This window comes from Chiloscyllium plagiosum, unplaced genomic scaffold, assembly GCF_037043375.1.
Source record: "Chiloscyllium plagiosum isolate Xiang-an unplaced genomic scaffold, Cpla_swu_hap1 HiC_scaffold_4, whole genome shotgun sequence".
Lineage (NCBI taxonomy): Eukaryota > Metazoa > Chordata > Chondrichthyes > Orectolobiformes > Hemiscylliidae > Chiloscyllium > Chiloscyllium plagiosum.
Window position 1 is genome coordinate 42,197,530 of NW_028270142.1, and position 24,624 is coordinate 42,222,153.

A 24,624-nucleotide genomic window follows, 5' to 3' on the forward strand; every position below is an offset into this window, starting at 1 on the left:
AGTGTCAGTCTTTGGGCTTGAATGGAATGAATGAGCGACTTTTCTACAGACCATGAACACTTGCAACCACATTAAAAAACATCAAATATGTTTTCGCAGACTGTATACGGCTTGTTACACACACTAAATCCAAACTACAGCCATTTAAAATTCAGGACACTGGCTGGAAATTATTACATGTAGTGGGGCACAGGGATAATCTCGTGCCAGTCACACATATTAACTGAGCTGGTTAACTTAAAATTCCACAACAAACAACAGTATGATCTCTGCACCAACAAAAGTTTGAGAACAGATGTAACAGGCAACACAGGATAAATCTTATTTTCTTAAACAAAGGGAAGAAAAGGATGTACAAGCAACTTTGATTTAAGAAATAATGCTAATTTAAAACTGACAACAAACTGTTGAAAGAAGAAGTAATATATGTTTTCTTCCAGCGTCCTTTACAAATGTGGGACGTTGCTGCGTGTTTCTGCGGCCAACTAAGTGTTTTTTGTAATCACTCTTGTAACATAGGAAATGTGGCAATTTGCATTGTACGATTCATTTGAACTTAATAAAGACCTGGAATTAAGTATCTAATGGCGACCATGAAATAATTGTCAATTATTGAGAAAAAAACCCATCTGGTTCACTAATGTCCTTTAGGGAAGGAAACTTTAGGAAGGACCATACCTGGTCTGACCTACATGTGACTCCAGACCCACAGCAAAGTGGTTGTCTCTGAACTGCCCTCTGGGCAATTGCAAACAGGCAATAAATGCTGGCCAAGCAACCATGTGCATTTAATTAGTACCCTTAATATGGTAAAACATTCCATGGGACATTTTCAGGAGGGATTATAAAACAAAATTTGACACTACCCACACAAAAGCAGATGACCAAAACTTGGTCAAAGGGGTAGGTTTTATGTAAACTCTTCAAGGAGGAAAAGACAGGCAGAGGGACAGAAAGACTAAGGGGAGGAATGGTAGAGTTTTGAGTCCATCAGGGGAGGGCATGGTCACAAATCGTGGAATGGTTAAGATTTGGGGTGCTCAGATTCAGAGGAACGCAGAGATCTTGAAGACGTGTGGGGCCAGACTATGTGGAGTGGGGGATAGGCATAAGACCATGCAGGTATTTGAAAATAAGGATGAAAATTGTGGTGACAGATGTAAGTCAGTAATCATGGGACGATGGATGAACAGGCTTTGGTGCAAGTTTGGGCACAGGCAGCAAGTTGGATTTCCCAGAGAGTGGAATGTGTGAGGCTGGCCAGCAGCATGTTGGAATAGTCAAGGCCAGAGTTATTAAAGGCAAGGATGTGGGTTTCAGCAGCAGGCGAGTTGAGGTAAATGCCGAGGGAGATGTTTTGGAGGTAAGCTTGTCAAACCTCCAGAAAGGCTGGGACATGAGGGGATTCATCCTCAAAATGCTGGTGGCAGCAGAATACACTTCCCCGAAAGGTGATTGCATTTATAGGCTGCATCTGCCTACAGCCGCAGGACAATGACACACAATGTTCATGTTGTGAAGGTGCAAGCACACTGCATTCATTGCTACATTGCCTGGCTTCAACCACTGTTGCTGAGCATGAAACTGAAAGAACCTCAAGTTTTTTGTTATTGATTCATGGGATATGGGCATCACTAGCCAGGCCGGCATTTATTACCCATCCCTAATTGCCCACAGGGCAGTTAAGAGTCAATCACATTGCTGTGGGTCTGGAGTCACATGTAGGCCAGTCCAGATAAGGACGGCAGTTTCCTCCCCTAAAGGACATTAGTGAACAGATAGGTTTTTCCCCGATAATTGACAATGATTTCATAGTCATTGTTAGACTCTGAATTCCAGATTTTTAATTGAATTCAAATTTCAACATCTGCCATGGCAGGATTCGAACCCGGGTCCCCAGAACATTAACTAAATCTTTGGATTAATAGTCTAGTGATAATACAACTAGGCCATCACCTTCGAAAGTCATGAGAGAGAGAGAGAGAGACAAGTTAGAGAACAAGGGAGGCCAATCAAGAGGCCAAACACTGAGGTTAAAGGTACTCTGTTGCAGCCCTGACCAAAGTTCCGTACTGAAAAGATTGAGGTTAACTTGCAGAATAAATGATGTGAATGGAACGAAATCTGGTGTCTTATTGCTTTACCTTTTGTGTATTTTTCATTATCTTTCACATTACATACATTGGTGATATGGACACTATGGACACTCCTTTCACCTACAATAAAATAATGAATAGCAGTGTTATTGTGCATGGATGTTGGAATGGCAAGTCAAAGAGGTCAATTCATAACATCAGCATGTTCCAAGAAAACTTTCTCCTGGAATTACTTAACTCTGAGTTGCTAACCCTTTATGGATGTGGAAACAGTCATGCTTAGAGATGGTCTGATTGTGTGAGCCAGAGTTCATTTTACGTTTAATAGCGCACCAAAGTCGCACATGGGCCTTTGCAGCTACACTTAGTGCACAGACAGAGGGACAGAGTCAGTGACTAGGGAATAGAGTTTGTAGTGAGAGCCAAACACCACTGCTTCAATTTTCCAGAAATTTAGTTGGGGGAAATGCAAAAGATGATTAATTCATCTGTTTCTGGTGATGTTGATTGAGGGGTGAATATTGGCCAGGGACAATTTCTTCAATAATGCCATGGGATCTTTCACACCTTCCTGAAAGGAAAACAACCTGTCTTGGTTTAACATCTTTCCCAAAATACAATGGAACATTCCTCCAAGACGGCATTGGCAGTCACAGCCTGGATTGTGTGCTCAAGCCTCTGAAATGGAACTTGGACCATCTGACTCCAAGCTGTGAATGTTACCCACTAAGCAAACTAGTGAAAAATGAGGAAGGAAGCAACCCTATTATTTAGTAAGGCCTTGGTTAAAAGCTGTGAAGACTGAGATTGTTCCAAAGTTGAATCATCAAAAGTAAATATTGGTGCTGTAAATTTCTAATGGCTCAGTAACCCAAGAAAATAATCCAATAGTGGTAAGATGTTTCCCAGGAGTGATGATTGTGGCATTTCCCTCCTTCGTGATACTGCAATCTAATGTTCAATATTGACTCTACACTGTTTGCATTGTATTTACTATAGTTGTAAATCACCCGGCTCTAAATAACAGACAGAATGTGGGAAAAACAAGGAGAGGATAGACTTGCCTGAAGTAATACTGTTGATATTAGTAAAAATGACCAATGTCATTTCATAAATAATTAATCAATTGTTCATGTGACGATAAATCAGTTTGTGATTAGAAATAAACTAGTGCTTTAATTCAAACAAATATTCCAAACCTATGTGACCCTCGATGATCAGAAAGCACAGAGCCAGTCATTTATCAAGCTTTGAAATGTCAGCATTTCCCAGAATTAGCAGTTTCTCTCCTGAGTGAGGTCAAAGGTGCAGGAGTAATTCATTGCAAAGGTATTGCAGCCAAATGAAAGCATTTGCCATTCTATTTCATTTACTAAAGTTTACTCCATAATCCACAGTCTTCCAGTTTTGCAATACAATCTGTACAGGAAGCTTAAAAATGTGTTGCTGGAAAAGCGCAGCAGGTCAGGCAGCATCAAAGGAGCAGGAGAATCGACGTTTCGGGCATAAGCCCTTCTTCAGGAATGAGGAGGGTGTGCCAAGCAGGCTAAGATAAAAGGTAGGGAGGAGGAACTTGGGGGAGGGGCGTTGGGAATGCGATAGGTGGAAGGAGGTTAAGATGAGGGTGATAGGCCGGGGAGGGGGTGGGGGTGGAGAGGTCGAGAAGAAGATTGCAGGTTAAGAAGGCGGTGCTGAGTCTGAGGGTTAGGACTGAGAAAAGGTGGGGGGAGGGAAAATGAGGAAGCTGGAGAAATCTGTATTCATCCCTTGTGGTTGGAGGGTTCCTAGGCGGAAATGAGGCGCTCTTCCTCCAGGCGTCGTGTTGCTATGGTCTGGCGATGGAGGAGGCCAAGGACCTGCATGTCCTTGGCGGAGTGGGAGGGGGAGTTAAAGTGTTCAGCCATGGAGCGGTTGGGTTGGTTGGTGCGGGTGTCCCAGAGGTGTTCTCTGAAACGTTCCGCAAGTAGGCGGCCTGTTTCCCCAATATAGAGGAGGCCACATCAGGTGCAGCGGATACAGTAAGTGATGTGTGTGGAGGTGCAGGTGAATTTCTGACGGATATGGAAGGATCCCTTGGGGCCTTGGAGGGAAGTGAGGGGGGAGGTGTGGGCGCGGGTTTTGCATTTCTTGCGGTTGCAGGGGAAGGTGCCGGGAGTGGAGGTTGGGTTGGTGGGGGGTGTGGATCTGATGAGAGAGTCGCGGAGGGAGTGGTCTTTCCGGAACACTGATTGGGGTGGGGAGGGAAATATATCCTTGGTGGTGGAGTCTGTTTGGAGGTGGCGGAAATGACGAAGGATGAAATGATGTATCTGGAGGTTGGTGGGGTGGTAGGTGAGGACCAATGGGGTTCTGTCCTGGTGGCGATTGGAGGGGTGGGGTTCAAGGGCGGATGGCGTTTTTACAGGGGGCAGTGTGGGAGGAGGTGTAATCTAGGTAAAAAGGCCATCCCATATTCCCAATTCCTTCGCCTTCGCCGCATCTGCTCCCAGGAGGACCAATTCCAATACCGAACAATCCAGATGGCCTCCTTCTTCATAGACCGCAATTTCCCCTCAGACGTGGTTGACGATGTTCTCCACCGCATCTCCTCCACTTCCCGCTCCTCTGCCCTTGAACCCCGCCCCTCCAATCGCCACCAGTGCCATACTGCCCTCAGATCAATTCAGTGTCCAGGGAATTTGCAGATGGAGAAGGAAGGGCAATGTCCTTCAAATGAAGGCAAGCAACGGGACAACAGCTGTCCTGATGTCATGAGTAACTGCTCATGGTCATGGGTCAATTGTGCCTGCGTGGGTTTCTTCTGGGTGTTCTAGTTTTCTGCCACAGTCCAAAGATATGCAGGTTAGGTGGATTGGCCACTAAATTGCTTGGTAATGTCCAGGGATGCGCAGGCTAGGTGGATTAGACAAGAGAAATACAGGGTTGCAGGGAGAGTGTAGAGGGGTGGGTCAGGGTGGGATGCTGTACAGAGGGTCAGTGTGGATTTGATGGGTCAAATGGCCTGCACCCACAATGTAGGGATCCTATTCTGTTCTATTCTATTTTATTCTATGAAAGGCTTCAGAGAGGTGACATATCATAGGTCAAGAGTGTGGTGCCGGAAAAGCCCAGCAGGTCAGGCAGCATCCGAATAGCAGGAGAATCGACGTTTCGGGCAGAAGCCCTTCATCAGGAATGAGGCTTGTGAGCCACGGGGGTGGAGAGATAAATGGGAGGGGTGGGGCTAGAGAGAGGGTAGCTGAGAGTGCGAACGGTAGATGAAGGTGGGGGTAAGGGTGATAGGTCAGAGAGGAGGGTGGTGCGGACAGGTGGGAAGGAAAATGGACAGCCAGGACAGGTCCTGAGGGTGGTGACGAGTTGGAAGGTTGGATCTGGGATACTGTGTAGGGAAGGAAGATGAGGAAACTGGTGAAATCCACATTGATTCCATGTGGTTGGAGGGTCCCAAGGCAGAAGATGAGGCGTTCATCCTCCAGCTGTTGGGTGGTGAGGATTTGGTAATGGAGGAGGCCCAGGGCCTGCATGTCCTTGGCAAAGTGGGAGGGGGAGTTGAAGTGTTCGGCCATGGAACGGTGGGGTTGGTTGATGCGGGTTTCCCAGAGATGTTCTCTGAAGCATTCTGCCCACTGATTAGCCCATCTGACTGGCCGATCTAGATCACCCTGTATTCTAAGGCTAGCCTCCTCACTAGTTCACATCCCACCAATATTTGTATCATCTGTGATCTTACTGATCAACCCTTCACATTCAAGTCTAAATCGGTTATATATGTCACAAACAGCAAGAGCCCTCAACAACGACCCCTGTGGGACCCCAGAGACAGAGACTTCCATTCACAAGACCACTCCTCAACCATCTCCCTCTACCTCCTGCCACTCAGCCAATTCTGGATCAAATTAGCCAAATTTCCTTTGATCCAATGGGCTCTTTACTTTGATATTAATCTCTCATAGAGATGTACAACATGGAAACAGACCCTTCGATCCAACCCAACCAGATATGCTGAACTTTATCTTGCTAAAGTGCAAATAAAGTATGTCGAAAGCATCGTCCTCATCTACACACTTCTTAAAAAAAAATACAATCAAGTTGGTCAGAAGTGACCTTCCCTTAACAAAACCATGCTGACAATTCTTGATTTATTCCTGCCTCTCCAAGTGCAGATTAATTCTGTCCCTTAGAATTGCTTCCAACAGTTTCCCCACCACTGAAGTTAGACTGACTGGCCTGTAGTTTCCTGGTTTACCTCTTGCTCCCTTCTTGAATAACAGTACAAAATATACTAGCAGACAATCCAAACACAGCTCAACTCCCTCAGTGTCAGTTACAGAGTCATAGAGATAAAGAGCACAGAAATAGACTCTTCGGTCCAACTCGTCCATGCCAACCAGATATCCCACCCCAATCTAGTCCCACTTGCCAGCACCCGGCCCATCTCCCTCCAAACCCTTCCTATTCATATACCCATCCAAATGCCTTTTAAATGTTGTACCAGCCTCCACCACTTCCTCTGGCAGCTCATTCCAGACACATACCACCATCTGTCTGAAAAGATTGCCCCTTAGGTCCTTTTTATATCTTTCCCCTCTCGACCTAAACCTATGTCTTGTAGTTCTAAACTCACCCACTACAAGGAAGAGACTTTCTCTATTTATCCTTGCCGTGCACCTCATGACTTTATAATCCTCAATAAAGTCACCCCTCAGCCTCTGACGATCCAGGGAAAACAGCCCCAGCCTATTCAGCCTGTCCCTATAGCCCAAATCCTCCAACCCTGGCAACATCCTTGTAAATCTTTTCTGAAACCTTTCAAGTTTCACAACATCTTTCTGATAGGAAAGAGACCAGAATTACATGCAATATTCCAACAGTGGCCTAATTAATGTCCTGTACAGCCGCAACAGGACCTCCCAACTCCTATCAGCATTCCGTAAAGACCACTCCCTCCGTGACTCCCTCGTCAGATCCACACCCCCCACCAACCCAACCTCCACTCCCGGCACCTTCCCCTGCAACCGCAGGAGGTGCAAGACTTGCGCCCACACCTCCCCCCTCACCTCCCTCCAAGGCCCTAAAGGAAACTTTCATATCCGCCACAGATTCACCTGCACCTCCACACACATCATCTATTGCATCCTCTGCACCCGATGTGGCCTCCTCTACATTGGGGAGACAGGCCGCCTACTTGCGGAGCGTTTCAGAGAACACCTCTGGGACACCCGGACCAACCAACCCAACCACCCTGTGGCTCAACACTTCAACTCCCCCTCCCACTCCACCAAGGATATGCAGGTCTTTGGACTCCTCCATCGCCAGACCACAACAACACGACGGTTGGAGGAAGAGCGCCTCATCTTCCACCTAGGAACCCTCCAACCACAAGGGATGAACTCGGATTTCACCAGTTTCCTCATTTCCCCTCCCCCCACCTTGTCTCAGTCAAATCCATCGAATTCAGCACCGCCTTCCTCACCTGCAATCTTCTTCCTGACCTCTCCGCCCCCACCCCAGTCTGACCTATCACCATCACCTTGACCTCTTTCCACCTATCACATTTCCGACGCCCTTCCCCCAAGTCCCTCCTCCCTACCTTTTATCTTAGCCTGCTGGACACACTTTCCTCATTGCTGAAGAAGGGCTTATGCCCGAAACGTCGATTCTCCTGTTCCCTGGATGCTGCCTGACCTGCTGCGCTTTTCCAGCAACACATTTTCAGCTCCCAACTCAGTACTCTGACCAATAAAGGAAAGCATACCAAACGCCTTTTCACTATCCTATCTACCTGCGACTCCACTTTCAAGGAGTTATGAACCTTCACTCCAAGGTCTCTTTGTTCAGCAACACTGCCTAGGACCTTACCATTAAATGTATAAGTCCTGCTAAGATTTGCTTTTCTAAAATGCAGCACCTCACATTTATCTGAATTAAACTCCACCCGCCACTCCTCAGCTCATTGGTCCATCTGATCAAGATCCTATTAAAGTCTGAGGTAACCTTACTCGCTGTCCACTGCACCTGTCATCTGCAAACTAACTAACTATACCTCTTATGCTCACATCCAAATCATTCATATAAATGACTAAGAGTAGTGGACCCAGCACCAATCCTTGTGGCATTCCAAAGGTCACAGGCCTCCAATTTGAAAAACAACCCTCCACCACCAGCCTTTGTCTTCTACCTTTGAGGAGAAAGTGAGGACTGCAGATGCTGGAGATCAGAACTGAAAATGTGTTGCTGGAAAAGCACAGCAGGAATTCCTGAAGAAGGGCTCATGCCCCAAATGTCGATTCTCCTGCTCCTTGGATGCTGCCTGACTTACTGCGCTTTTCCAGCAACACATTTTCAGCTCTTCTACCTTTGAGCCAATTCTGTATCCAAATGGCTAGTTCGCCCTGTATTCCATGAGATCTAACCTTGCCAACTAGTCTTCCATGGGGAACCTTGTTGAATGCTTTACTGAGGTCCATACAGATCATGTCCACCGCTCTGCCTTCATCAATCCTCTTTGTTACTTCTTCAAGTTCATGAGACATGATTTCCCATGCACAAAACCATGCTGACTCTCCCTAATCGGTCCTTACCTTTCCAAATACATGTAAATCCTGTCCTTCAGGATTCCCTCCAACAACTTGCCCATCACCGATGTCAGGCTCACTGGTCTATAATTCCCTGGCTTGTCCTTACCATCTTTCTTAAATAGTGGCACCACGTTAGCCAACCTCCAATCTTCCGGCACCTCACCTGTGACTATTGATGACACAAATATCTCAGCAAGGGGCCCAGCAATCATTTCCCTCGCTTCCCACAGAGTTCTAGGGGTATCCTTGATCAGGACCTGGGGACTTATCCACTTTTATGTGTTTCAAGACATCCAGCACTTCCTCCTCTGTAATATGGACATTTTTCAAGATGTCACTATCTATTTCCCTACATTCTATATCTTCCCTGTCCTTTTCCACAGTAAACACTGATGCAAAATACTCATTTAGAAACTCCCCCATCTCCTACACAAAGGCCACCTTGAGGATCTTTGAGGGGCCCTATTCTCTCCCTAGTTACCCTTTTGTCCTTCATGTATTTGTAAAAATCTTTGGATTTTCCACAGCTCTATTTGCCAAAGCTATCTCTTGTCCCCTTTTTGCCCTCCTGATTTGCCTCTTAAGTATACTCCTACTGCCTTTATACTCTTCTAAGGATACACTCGATCTATCCTGTCTATACCTGACATATGCTTCCTCCTTTTTCTTAACCAAACCCTCAATTTCTTTAGTCATCTAGCATTCCCTATAGCTACCAGCCTTTCCTTTCACCCTGACAGGAATATACTTTCTCTGGACTCTCGTTATCTCATTTCTGAAGGCTTCCCATTTTCCAGCCGTCCCTTTACCTGCAAACAACTGCCCCATATCAGCTTTTGAAAGTTCTTGTCTAATACCGTCAAAATTAGCCTTCCTCCAATTTAGAACTTCAACTTTTAGATCTGGTCTATCCTGTTCCATCAATATTTTAAAACTAATAAAATTATGGTCACTGGCCCCAAAGTACTTCCCCCACTGACACCTCAGTCACTTGCCCTGCCTTATTTCCCAAAATTAGGTCAAGTTTTGCACCTTCTCTAGTAGGTACATCCACATACTGAATCAGAATCTTTTCTTGTACACACTTAACAAATTCCTCTCCATCTAAACCCTTAACACTATGGCAGTCCCAGTCTATGTTTGGAAAGTTAAAATCCCCTACTGTAACCACCCTATTATTCTTACAGATAACTGAGATCTCCTTACAAATTTGTTTCTCAATTTCCCACTGACTATTAGGGGGGTCTATAATAATATCCCAATAAGGTGATCATCCCTTTCTTATATCTCAGTTCCACCCAAATAATTTCCCTGGATGTATTTTTGGGAATATCCTCCCTCAGTACAGCTATACTGCTACCCCTTATCAAAAATATCACTCCCCTTCCTCTCTTTTGCCTCCCTTCCTGTCTTTCCTATAGCATTTGTATCCTGGAACATTAAGCTGCCAGTCCTATCCACCCCTGAGCCATGTTTCTGTAATTGCTATGATATCCCAGTCCCATGTTCCTAACCATGCCCTGAGTTCATCTGCCTTCCCTGTTAGGACCCTTGCATTGAAATAAATGCAGTTTAATTTATCAGTCCTACCTTGTTCTCTGCTTTGTCCCTGCCTGCCCTGACTGTTTGACTCTCTTCTTTTCTCACCTGGACCAGACTCAGACTGTTCTTTTTCCTCAGTATCTCCCTTGTTCCCAATGCCACTCCCCCCTCCCTCACCTTACTAGTTTAAATTCTCCTGAGCAGCTCTAGCAAGTCTCCCCACCAGTATATTAGTCCCCTTCCAATTCAGGTGCAATTTGTCCTTCTTGTACAGGTCACTTGTACCGCAGAAGAGATTCCAATGATCCAAAAATGTGAATCCTTCTCCCATACACCAGCTCCTCAGCCATGCATTAATTTGCTCTATCCTCCTATTCCTACCCTCACTAATTCGCAGCACCAGGAGTAATCCAGATATTACTATGTTTAAGATAGAGTCATTGCACCATCAAATAGTTCATTGAGGGTGATGGGTGTCTGTGTGAAAACCACTTCTACTGAAGACAATGTGGGACATGGTTGGTGCCACATTGAGAGGACCACATTACCTTTTATATAACTTTGCTGCATTTTAAACACTAATGGTCACGAGGAGGGAAAAGGCTATTAGTTCACTTTTCCTATGTTTTCTTTATGAGATACAAATGGAAGAGCTACATTGAGAACAATCAGATAAAACAAAAATATGTTGCTTTCTATTGAAGAATCTGAGGCTTCCAAATACCTGGGCAATTGAGTCAGTCTGAAATCATCGCTTTGTTTCCCCAGAACTTCTTGTCCACTCACTCCCCACAAACAAGTAGGTATGTAGGTAGGTAGCGATGTACGTTTGTGTGTGCGTACGTGTGTGTGTGCCTCTCTCCCAGAAATAGTCTTTCGCTCTCAATCTTTTATGAACTTATTGAGGCGTAATTATGCAACACCCACCACAGAAAGTTAAAGCTCATAATTTAACAATTTTAACAAGATGATAACTGTTAGGACAATGTCAACTCATGTGAACCAGAAAGGGAACTATTTGAACTGCTCAATCTCATTCCAGCAGGTAGTGAAATTCTGCTTGGTGATTTTAAATAGCTCTAAAATTTAAATTATTTTTCTTATTACTTTCTGCCAGCATTTGCATCTCAATTAAGCCACAACTTGTCAGAATGGAATGGCCTGTCCCAAATAAGTTCTCGCTCATGGAGAAATCCATGCTTTCAGAAACCCGACTGTGTATCAGAGGTGGGCAATCGGTGACCGCGACCTGTCCCCTGACCTTTGAGTAAGTGCTTATAGCGATATGACCTGGAGTCAGTGTGAACATTTAGGTTGTGCTGTATGTTGACCAAGTGAGGGAAGGCAACACGTGGGAGGAGACTAGCTGTCAACTTCGTGCAAGGTGGAGCAATGGTAGCTCTGGAGTGATGAGCGAGGGAAGGAGGACCATTATTTGAGGAAGGGCGGATACTGTCCATCCATAGCGTTTTTTAATTAATTCATGGGATGAGGGCATCGATAGCTGTACCTGCACTTATTGCCCCATCCCTAATTGTTAAGAGTCAGCCACATTGCTGTGGGTTTGAAGTCACATGTAGGCCAGACCAGGTAAGAATGGCAGTTTCCTTCCCTAAAGGACATTAGTGAACCAGACAGGTTTTGTTCCTGACAATCGATAATGGATTCATGGTCATCATTAGACTCTAACTCCAGATTTGTATTGAATCCAAATGGCGGATGGGTCTCCAGAGCATTACTTGGGTCTCTGGATTAACAGTGCAGTGACAATCCCATTAAGCCACCACCTCCCCTCAAGGTGGGAAGATAGACATGGCAGTCAGTGCCTGTCCTGAGTCCAGACAAGATGGCTAGGGATGACACAACAGATTTGTGTGTCAAGGGCATGGTCAGTCATAGAGTCATAGAGTCATAGAGATGTACAGCATGGAAACAGACCCTTTGGTCCAACCTGTCCATACCGAACAGATATCCCAACTCAATTAGCCCCATCTGCCAGCACCCGGTCCATATCCCTCCAAAACCTTCCTATTCATATAGCCATCTAAATGCCTTGTAAATGTTGCAATTGTACCAGCCTCCATCACTTCCTCTGGCAGCTCATTCCATACGCGTACCACCTCTGCGTGAAAAAGTTGCCCCTTAGGTCTCTTTTATATCTTTCTCCTCTTACCCTAAACCTGTGCCCTCTAGTTCTGGACTCCCCCACCCCAGGGAAAAGACTTTGTCTATATATCCTATCCATGCCCCTCATAATTTTGTAAACTTCTATAAGGTCACCCCTCAGCCTCCGACGCTCCAGGGAAAACAGGCCCAGCCTGTTAAGCCTCTCCCTGTAGCTCAGATCCTCCAACCCTGACAACATTCTTGTAAATCTTTTCTGAACCCTTTCATGTTTCACAACATCTTTCCGATAGGAAGGAGACCAGAATTGCACGCAATATTCCAAGAGTGGCCTAACCAATGTCCTGTACAGTCGCAACATGACCTCCCAACTCCTATACTCAATACTCTGACCAATAAAGGAAAGCATACTAAATGCCTTCTTCACTATCCTATCTACCTGCGACTCCACTTTCAAGGAGCTATGAACCTGCACTTCAAGGTCCTGACAGAAAAGGACCTACAACTTTTGTTGGGTGGCCTGGAGCAGAGCCTATATAGGGCATCACTGAGCAGCTAATTTCTGCTTTGACTAAGATATCTTCGGGGGATGTCACAGTCTGAGTGATCCTTCTGCCGACAATGAGTCGAGATCTGTTCAGTTTTTCAATATGGTGCCCAGGGACCTTTGATCCTGGTTACCTGATCTATAATATTCACCTTTCAGCTCAAACAGCAACTCACCTATGTAATGAGCTGAGAACCATGTGATAGTGAGAGGAAACCCCACCTGCCAACCCTCCCCCTCCAACTCTGAGTGCAGAGATTCCACTTTCACCCCACTTCCAGACTTAGATGCTGTAATGGGAGATCCCGCCAATAGTATTTGAAAGGGACAGTCAAAGAACTATCCTCTGATTTCTGTGTGTGGTGGTTAAAGACTCTCTCTTACTCTGAGTGCTGCAAACCGGTTTGAAAAAACAAATTAGGACAAAGAAAAAGGCCATAAAATCAAGAAATTCATCCTATGTGCTAAACTGAGGACCACAAAGCTGACTGTTCAACTCTGAATGTCAATGTTACCGATAACCTCCACTACAATGGCTGCAATCTTCAACCATTTGCTCTTCACAAACCTTTCAGAGATTGGTCTGTACATTCTGTTTTAAACCTTTATTCTTTGGGATCCACATCTTATTTCTAATTTTTGTGTATGTGTGTTATGTTACATTTGCTTCTTGCATTTGGTAATTAATAAACTCACTCTTTTCATTCAAATACAAGAAAGCCTAGTTATATTGGCTCATTGGGTCTGGGAGAAAGATATCCAAAAGGGAAGAGATCAATGTTTGGCAGCTAACCGAGAGGCAGGTGAATAATCAATGGGAGCCAGTTCATTCCTCTTCACTCAGGAGCTTAACAGGCTCTCCTGCCTGGAACTGTAACTCAATAGGGAACCTCACCCATGGTCAGGTCATAGTAATTCACATTTGTTTAAGTATTGAGCATGTTTTAGAATGTATACTTTTTTTTTAGAAAGATGATAATATGGTTGAAAACTATTTTGCATGCAACAGCAATCAGTAATCCCTGCCACTTTACAAACTCCATCTTGCAGACTGGCTGATGCCATCCTGACTTGGAATTATACGGCTGTTCTTCACTGTTGTTGGGTCAAAACTCTGGAATTCCCTCCCTAACAGTGCTACGTTGCTACATCCCATAAAATACAGCAGTTCAAGATAGTGGTTCACCCTTCACAAGAGTAATTCGGGATAAGCAATAAATACTTACCTTGACGACAACATTTATGACGATGTTAAATTAGGACTTTAATGCAAGTTTATTGATGCAAATTGGCCTCTCACTACTCACTATTAAGTGTCTCATCCCACCATTAAACACATTCTTGGAAAATTAGACTCTTCTTGCTCTCATTATCAGGAAACAGTTCACTGCCAACTTCACAGAAATTCTCCAACTTTCTCTCCAATGCCAACATCATTCCTGCGCTGGGAGGATTTTGTTGTAAGAATTTGAACTGAGCACGCTCCCTTCATTTGGGGGAATTTTCCTCAGCAGATGCTATATTGAGTTTTGTGATAAAATTGGAATGAAGTTGGCAGCATTCCTTAATTCCAACAAAAACAAGATAACTGAGCGGATTCAAAAGGATTATGATTGCTGATAGCACCTCCATTAACAATTTTTATTTCAAATTTCATAAGACGAAAGATGCTTAACAGTACATTTGATGAGCAATCATAGTTGAAATGTTGGACAATTACTTTCTGCATAGCAAAAGCCTCCAAAGCGGAATAAGAAAATGATCAGTTAATGTATTTTGATAATTATTGAGTGAAAAGTATTGGCCAGAGCATCGAGGTATTTCTCAAAATTGTGCCGTGGAATCTGATAAGCCAGCTGAGAGGACTGTTGGGGTTTCGGTTTAATGTCTCATGTGAAATATAGCCACCTCTGACAATTCAGGACTCACTCAGCACTGCACTGAGAGTGTCATCCTAGATTTTGTGCTGCACATTCCAGATTAGGACCTTAATGACCTCCTGAATCAGAGGTGGAGTACTAGCCAGTGAACCACTTTGTGTTGTAGTAACTTTGGGTTCAAATGTAAATATAAGATAGAAACCACATCTTTAAGCAAATAATTCATTTAGGATGACCAGTTGAGCTCCCAATGTGGCTCACTTACATCTGCCAGAAGTTACAAATATTCTTATGCAGGACCTGTTCTCTGCAGGCAAAGGCAACATTGTGCCTTTGTTGAATTAAACAAGAGCACAGGGATAATAGTTTCCTGGTGCAGTCTACATGATAACACTTCAACCCATCAGAGTTGATTTGCCAATCAATCTTTCCCCTTTTTCTCATGCACCATAAATTGTTCCTCCCTTTGAAATTTGGCATTCTTGCATCTGTCCTGATGAATGCAAGAAGAAAAGCTTTTGATGTTGCAGTAATAAACCACCCCTTTCTAACTGGTGATATTTTAACCATTGTCATATGGGTTAACAGTAGTTACAGTGAGACAAAGAGGAAAGGTGTAGGTTTCCACAGAAGAAAAATGTTTGCCCTTTTGTTTTGTCCAGGGACAGACAAAAGACCCATGCTTTATTTACGATTGCCTCAGCTTTGAATGATATATGAATAAAATGAAAGGATTTCAAAAAATGTACATGGAGAAAACTCTGAGAACCCATTAGCCAAACTGTGTGTGATTAGTATGTTCCACTATAAAGATGGGTCTGCCAGGTTATACTGTAAATTGTTGGCACAGAACGTGCAACAGAACCATGGCAATTGGAAGTCAAGCATGGTGCTGACAGGAAGTTTGCGAGAACCTAAGTATCCATGGGGTTCCTTTGGATTTTGACAAAATTAGCCACAGCAATTCAAAAGACTATGGGAATTCAAAGGCAGGTTCTTACAATGCAAATCCTCTTTTACACCTTCTTTTTAAAACAAATCATGCCTGAAACCAGCCCCACCCCCAAAACATGGCCAAGCCCAGATCAAATTTGGGCCATTTATGGAATGTTAGAACAGTGTATAAAAAATTCATATTTTTTGCAGGTGCAAGGACACCAATAGGCACATTTTAAAATCTTTTAAGTCTTATCAAGTATTTGATTCACTAATAAAGCAGCAAAAGCAGTAAAAACTGACATAACTGCAAATCCTGAAAATCAGAAACAAGAACCGAAACTGCTGGAAAACCGGTTCTGAGGAAGGGCCACTGGACTTGAAATGTTAACTCTGATTTCTCTTTACAGATGCTGCCAGATCTGCTCAGCGTTTCCAACAATTTCAGTCCTTGCAGCAAAAGTAGTAAATGTTTTTTCTGCATTGTTTACAGTACTGTCAGTAATTTAAAATCAGGTTAGTCACATGATTAGAACCTTTGGTTTTAAAAAGCTTAATTTTTGTGATAAACTCATTTTCTGTCCCACTGACTAACCTACACCAAGTTACCATTCTTAAATATAATCAAATAATTGTTCTTAATGCTTGGGAGAAAAAAACTAATCGAATTGCAAAACACTGTTAGATGGTGCTGGTTTATGGGAGATTTTACAATCAGCAACATGCAAATAGGTTTAAGCAGAAATTGAGCAAATCATTCAATCCCAAAAACAACTGGCATTTTTGAGCTTCATTTATGACCAAGTCACTAACTGTAGCTCCAAAACTGAGTAATATTTTGTGTATGAGATAGAAAGGGAAAGAAAGGAGCAGAACTACATCAAGATTAGATCTAACAGATTAAGAGAAAGAATGTCAGGTCTATTACTATTCTGTATTCAAACTGGGCTACACTTTGTGTTAATTGACATGTTCTTAAACACAATGGAATTTGTGTCCGAACACTCTAAGACTTCTACAAGTGCTTAAAGTATTTGAAATCAATAGTAACAGCAATAAGAAGGGAAGTGTGAAATTACACTGCATAAAGACTTGTATCTATCAAATGCTATAATAAGGTTGAATGGTCAGAAAGAAAAATACCAGATGTCTCGGTTCAAACTCTGGTCTGCCAACTGTCTGCCCCAGGCTGGAAGAATAAAACAGAACCTGCATCTGGAGCCAAAACCTATTCCTTTTTACAAGTGATAAATAAAGCTCTACATCTTTTCTGATGTCTTGGCAATGTTTCCTCTTTCCAACTACATGCTTTTAGCAGATTAGCTTTTCGCCCAAAAAAAAGTATGGTAATTTTTCTTTCTCTAGTAATTGGGCTTGAGGATTTTGGAAGTAGTTGCCAGGATGTATTTATTAACAGAAAGATTTGAAATGCTTGTTCCTATCTGACATGTCAATCAGCTGGAATGAGTCTCAATGAAATGTCCAGGGAGCCACAGCAACTCAAACACTTAGACTTTATTGTACATGACACTCTAATAGTCTAGCCAATGCCTTGTGGCTCATTAGTTGAATACTTGAATCAATCATGGTTACAATTGTTTTCCTGCCACTATTGCAGTAGATATTTTTTCTAACTGATGTTATCTCTGTGTGACAAAATTAATTGAGTCAATGTGAACACTTCTGTGAATTCTGTATCTGATTCATGGAAAATACGTAGCACAATTGCAAATTGATGATGTGCATACATAAGGGGATCATTTTCTGGGTATAAAGCAGAGGATGATTATCTGGTTCTGCCACTCTGTCAGACAGCAAGTTTTCAGTGCCATATTGCAACAATGACAACTTGCATTTACATGGCATCTTCAACTGAATAAAACATCCCAAGGTGTTTCACAGAAGAGCTATTAGAAAAAATTTGACCAAGTCAAATTTGAAGAGACATTAGGGTCATGTGACCAAAACTTGGTTAATCGGGAAGGTTTTAAGGAGCAATATTGAAGGGGGAGAGAGAGGTAGAGAGGTTTATGGAGGTAATGCCAGTGTTTAGGGCTTCGGGAGATGAAGACTGACTAACATTGATGGAGCAATTAAAATCGGGACGCTCAAAAGGCCAGAATTTGAGGAGTGTGGAGACTTTGGAGGGTTGTGGGACTGGAGGAGGTTACAGAGCTCTCTCTATGTGAGCTGAAAATGTGTTGCTGGAAAAGCGCAGCAGGTCAGGCAGCATCCAAGGAACAGGAGAATCGACGTTTCGGGCATAAGCCCTTCTTCAGGAATGAGGAAAGTTTGTCCAGCAGGCTAAGATAAAAGGTAGGGAGGAGGGACTTGGGGGAGGGGCGTCGGAAATGCGATAGGTGGAAAGAGGTCAAGGTGAGGGTGATAGGTCAGACTGGGGTGGGGGCGGAGAGGTCAGGAAGAAGATTGCAGGTTAGGAAAGCGGTGCTGAGTTCGATGGATTTGACTGAGACAAGGTGGGGGGTGGGGAAATGAAGAAACTGGTGAAATCCGAGTTCATCCCTTGTGGTTGGAGGGTTCCTAGGCGGAAGATGAGGCGCTCTTCCTCCAACCATCGTGTTGTTGTTGTCTGGCGATGGAGGAGTCCAAAGACCTGCATATCCTTGGTGGAGTGGGAGGGAGAGTTGAAGTGTTGAGCCACGGGGTGGTTGGGTTGGTTGGTCCGGGTGTCCCAGAGGTGTTCTCTGAAACGCTCCGCAAGTAGGCGGCCTGTCTCCCCAATATAGAGGAGGCCACATCGGGTGCAGAGGATGCAATAGATGATGTGTGTGGAGGTACAGGTGAATCTGTGGCGGATATGGAAGTTTCCTTTGGGGCCTTGGAGGGAGGTGAGGGGGGAGGTGTGGGCACAAGTCTTGCACCTCCTGCGGTTGCAGGGGAAGGTGCCGGGAGTGGAGGTTGGGTTGGTGGGGGGTGTGGATCTGACGAGGGAGTCACGGAGGGAGTGGTCTTTACGGAATGCTGATAGGGGAGGGGAGGGAAATATATCCTTGGTGGTTGGGTCCGTTTGGAGGTGGCGGAAATGACGGCGGATGATGCGCTGTGCATGGAGGAGGTGCAACCGCAGGAGGTGCAAGACTTGCGCCCACACCTCCCCCCTCACCTCCCTCCAAGGCCCCAAAGGAAATTTCCATATCCGCCACAGATTCACCTGCACCTCCACACACATCATCTATTGCATCCTCTGCACCCGATGTGGCCTCCTCTATATTGGGGAGACAGGCCGCCTACTTGCGGAGCGTTTCAGAGAACACCTCTGGGACACCCGGACCAACCAACCCAAACACCCTGTGGCTCAACACTTTAACTCCCCCTCCCACTCCACCAAGGATATGCAGGTCTTTGGACTCCTCCATCGCCAGACCACAACAACACGACGGTTGGAGGAAGAGCGCCTCATCTTCCGCCTAGGAACCCTCCAACCACAAGGGATGAACTCGGATTTCACCAGTTTCCTCATTTCCCACCCCCCACCTTGTCTCAGTCAAATCCATCGAACTCAGCACTGCCTTCCTAACCTGCAATCTTCTTCCTGACCTCTCCGCCCCCACCCCAGTCTGACCTATCACCCTCACCTTGACCTCTTTCCACCTATCGCATTTCCGATGCCCCTCCCCCAAGTCCCTCCTCCCTACCTTTTATCTTAGCCTGCTGGACACACTTTCCTCATTCCTGAAGAAGGGCCCGAAACGTCAATTTTCCTGTTCCTTGGATTCTGCCTGATCTGCTGCGCTTTTCCAGCAGCACATTTTCAGCTCTGATCTCCAGCATCTGCAGACCTCACTTTCTCTCTATGTGAGTCCATGCAGGGATTTAGAAACAATAATGAATATGTTATAAGTATGAAATGAACAGAGATGCATTACTGTAGGTAGGAATTGGTGAGTTTTAATAACTTACTCATCCAAAGTAACATCACTGACATCACCACTTCCTTACCTTTGTATTATTCTTTGTATTTAGCCTCCAGACGATGTCAAATTTCTGTTGTTACCTAATATTTAAACTCACCCGAGTGCTTATCTTGTAATTTTAATCAAGGTTATATTTCAGGCTATTATTAAAGAGCCCCACTCAATGTGGAGCAGGAAGCAGCAGTATTGCAGTTCATGATATCTCTGCATTTAAATCAGAGGTTCTGCTAAAACCTAGTTGAGAAAGTCAAAAGAGATGGGCAAAATCAAGGTCAAAGTACGTGAAGGTGAGTTTGGAAAAATGTTTAACTTACAAACTGGCTCACAATTACTGGATTTAATTTTATCAATCAATAACCAATGTTTTATAATAGGTCAGTGAAACTCAAAGTCAATTTATGGTTTTGTTTGTTTGGTTTAAATTGACTTAGGTGACTTGCAACCAATCTCGTGTACAGACCCCACTCAAACAGATTGTATATCTCAGACGGAATGATATATTGCATACGAAACTGTTCCCTTGAACATCAATGGTACTGAGGAGACTTGCCAGGCTTATAATCATTCCTTGAAAGAGTACAGAGATCTCTACTGCATGGGTATTGTCTGAGAATGTAAATCAATGAATCATACAGTCATGTGCTGACAGAATAGAAGCATTCTGCCCGTGGTAAGCAGAACTCTAATCAAATGCCACTGGCTGGTGAGTAATTGTATTAAATATATTGTACCTGTAGCACCAAATAAAGGCAAATACTTGGAAGGTAAAAAGTATGAACTGGTGCAGACTGTATGGCCCCTTGAGGCTGCTCCACCATTTAATATGATCTTGACTGGTCTTCTGCCTTAACTCAACTTTGTCAGCTGCTACACATGTCCCTTGGTTCCCAGACAGACCTGTCCATTCTATATCGGTGATCACATGTTTCTTCCATCAAATCAAAGAAATGGACCTGGATTCATTCAAATAGATTTCTTTCAAAACAGTCATTTTTGAGGTCCAGGGCATACATCATTTAGGTGATGATGTGTAGTGAGCGTGGTTTGGGAGGACCTTGCAGTTCCCGATGCACTCAAACATCTCATTTCTGGGTCAGTTATGGACTCATTGATAGAGATCGATCACTGTGATTATCAGTGACTCCATTGTAGTTGGACTATCAGGCTGGTGGAGATTGAACAAGATGTACTTTGGATCTTTCTGTGCCTAGCAGTTCCTACAAAACAAAGCTAATGTACCAATATTCTCTACCTGTAATTTTGCTTTTCACTTGCCACTTGCATCTTCTCATAGAACGAATAGGCCTGGTTTCCCTCCCAGTCTCTCAAATCGATTCTCAGTGAGTACTGTCGCTGGTTTGTTTGAAGGAAGATCATCTCATTGCCAAGCCAGTGTTCTCCAGCTGGATTCCCAAAGCCCTACCAACAAAGCACAGCAAACAATGAGTGTACACCAGCTCAGGCATTCAGGGGAATACACTTGTTCTATCAATAAAAAGCACAGAGGTGCATTCTTTGCAAATACATGAGCAATTTCACAGAGCTTGATACTGGTGTGATGTCTCCTGCAGTGATGTTCAAAACAAGCTTGTGGATGTGATGTCTCCTGCAAACACCTTGGCCGCAGAAAGCAGTTCAGGATCCGAACCACAGTTTCTGTAATTTTTTAAACATGGAGATTAACTGAATACTGGAAACCGGAAACAAGGAAAAGAAACATTGGAACTTAGTTCCAATATAGGATTCTCTTCAGAATGTTAATCTATCTTCTCTCTTATGGATTCTGTCTGAACTGGTGTGAAATTCCAACATTTCCTGTTTAATTAACTGTCATTCATATGCTGTTTAACAACTAATGTGTGTTGTTTCCCTGGTGCCAGGATCAAGGATGTCTCAGAGAGGGTGCAGAATGTTCTCACGGGGGAGAGGGGCCAGCAGGAGGTCATTGTCCACATTGGAATCAACGACTTTGGAAGGGAAGAGGTTGAGACTCTGAAGGGAGATTACAGAGAGTTAGGCAGAAATTTAAAAAGGAGGCCCTCAAGGGTAGTAATATCTGGGTTACTCCCAGTGCTACGAGCTAGTGAGGGCAGGACTAGGAGGATAGAGAAGATGAATGCATGGCTGAGGAGCTGGTGTATGGGGGAAGTATTCACATTTTTGGATAATTGGAATCTCTTTTGGGGTAGAAGTGACCTGTACAAGAAGGACGGATTGCACCTAAATTGGAAGGGGACTAATATACTGGCAGGGAAATTTGCTAGAACTGCTTGGGAGGATTTAAAACTAGTAAGGTGGGGGGGGGGTGGGATCCAGGGAGAGAGTGAGGAAAGAGATCGATCTGAGACGGGTACAGCTGAGAACAGAAGTGAGTCAAACAGGGCAGGCAGGGACAAAGTAGGACTAATAAATTAAACTGCATTTATTTCAATGCAAGGGGCCTAACAGGAAAGGCAGATGAACTCAGGGCATGGTTTGGAACATGGGACTGAGATATCATTGCAATTAGGGAAACATGGCTCAGGGATGGGCAGGACTGGCAGCTTAATGTTCCAGGATACAAATGCTACAGGAAGGAAAGAAAGGGACGTAAGAGAGGAGGGGGAGTGGCATTTTTGATAAGCATTACAGCTGTGCTGAGGGAGGATATTCCCGGAAATACATCCAGGGAAGTTATTTGGGTGGAACTGAGAAATAAGAAAGGGATGATCACCTTATTGGGCTTGTATTATAGACCCCCCAATAGTCAGAGGGAAATTGAGAAACAAACTTGTAAGGAGATCTCAGCTATCTGTAAGAATAATAGGGTGGTTATGGTAGGGGATTTTAACTTTCCAAACATCGACTAGGATTGCCATAGTGTTAAAGGTTTAGATGGAGAGGAATTTGTTAAGTTTGTACAAGATAATTTTCTGATTCAGTATGTGGATGTACCTACTAGAGAAGGTGCAAAACTTGACCTACTCTTGGGAAATAAGGCAGGGCAGGTGACTGAGGTGTCAGTGGGGGAGCACTTTGGGGTCAGCGACCATAATTCTGTTAGTTTTAAAATAGTGATGGAAAAGGATAGACCAGGTCTAAAAGTTGAAGTTCTAAATTGGAGAAAGGCCAATTTTGACGGTATTAGGCAAGAACTTTCAAAAGCTGATTGGAGGCAGATGTTCGCAGGTAAAGGGACGGCTAGAAAATGGGAAGCCTTCAGAAATGAAATAACAAGAATCCAGAGAATGTATATTCCTGTCAGGGTGAAAGGGAAGGCTGGTAGGTATAGGGAATGCTGGATGGCTAAAGAAATTGAGGGTTTGGTTAAGAAAAAGAAGGAAGCATATGTCAGGTATAGACAGGATAGATCGAGTGAATCCTTAGAAGAGTATAAACGAAGTAGGAGTATACTTAAGAGGGAAATCAGGAGGGCAGAACAGGGACATGAGATAGCTTTGGCAAATAGAATTAAGGAGAATCCAAAGATTTTTACAAATATATTAAGGACAAAAGGGTAACTAGGGAGAGAATAGGGCCCCTCAAAGATCAGCAAGGCGGCCTTTGTGTGGAGCCACAGAAAATGGGGGAGATACTAAATGAATATTTTGCATCAGTATTTACTGTGGAAAAGGATATGGAAGATATAGACTGTAGGGAAATAGATGGTGACATCTTGCAAAATGTCCAGATTACAGAGGAGGAAGTGCTGGATGTCTTGAAACGGTTAAAGGTGGATAAATCCCCAGGACCTGATCAGGTGTACCCGAAAACTCTGTGGGAAGCTAGAGAAGTAATTGGTTGGCCTCTTGCTGAGATATTTGTATCATCAATAATCACAGGTGAGGTGCCTGAAGACTGGAGGTTGGCAAACGTGGTGCCACTGTTTAAGAAGGGCGGTAAAGACAAGCCAGGGAAGTATAGACCGGTGAGCCTGACCTCGGTGGTGGGCAAGTTGTTGGAGGGAGCCCTGAGGGACAGGATGTACATGTATTTGGAAAGGCAAGGACTGGTTCGGGATAGTCAACATGGCTTTGTGCGTGGGAAATCATGTCTCACAAACTTGATTGAGTCTTTTGAAGAAATAACAAAGAAGATTGATGAGGGCAGAGCAGTAGATGTGATATATATAGACTTCAGTAAGGCGTTCGACAAGGTTCCCCATGGGAGACTGATTAGCATGGCTAGATCTCATGGAATACAGGGAGAACTAGCCATTTGGATACAGAACTGGCTCAAAGGTAGAAGACAGACGGTTGTGGTGGAGGGTTGTTTTTCAGACTGGAGGCTTGTGACCAGTGGAGTGCCACAAGGATCGGTGCTGGGCCCTCTACTTTTTGTCATTTACATAAATGATTTGGATGCGAGCATAAGAGGTACAGTTAGTAAGTTTGCAGATGACACCAAAATTGGAGCTGTAATGGACAGCAAAGAGGGTTACCTCAGATTACAACAGGATCTGGACCAGATGAGCCAATGGGCTAAGAAGTGGCAGATGGAGTTTACTTCAGATAAATGCAAGGTGCTGCATTTTGGGAAAGCAAATCTTAGCAGGACTTATACACTTAATGGTAAGGTCCTAGGGAGTGTTGCTGAACAAAGAGACCTTGGAGTGCAGGTTCATAGTTCCTTGTAAGTGGAGTCGCAGGTAGATAGGATAGTGAAGAAGGCGTTTGGTATGCTTTCCTTTATTGGTCAGAGTATTGAGTACAGGAGTTGGGAGGTCATGTTGCGGCTGTACAGGACATTGGTTAGGCCACTGTTGGAATACTGCATGCAATTCTGATCTCCTTCCTATCGGAAAGATGTTGTGAAACTTGAAAGGGTTCAGAAAAGATTTACAAGGATGTTGCCAGGGTTGGAGGATCTGAGCTGCAGGGAGAGGCTTAACAGGCTGGAGCTGTTTTCCCTGGAGCGTCAGAGGCTGAGGGGTGACCTTATAGAGGTTTACAAAATTATGAGGGGCATGGATAGGATAAATAGACAAAGTCTTTTCCCTGAGGTCAG

General features: G+C 44.1%; 1 protein-coding gene across 1 annotated transcript in view; it reads right to left on the minus strand.

Annotated features, from left to right (window-relative positions):
* Nucleotides 1–24,624, minus strand: part of LOC122549249 (angiopoietin-1) — a 209,952-nt gene that overhangs the window by 11,696 nt on the left and 173,632 nt on the right. Inside the window, exon 7 of the mRNA XM_043688739.2 lies at nt 20,891–21,057. Coding sequence (XP_043544674.2) covers nt 20,891–21,057 — 167 coding nt within the window. The remainder of the gene's footprint in view (nt 1–20,890; nt 21,058–24,624) is intronic.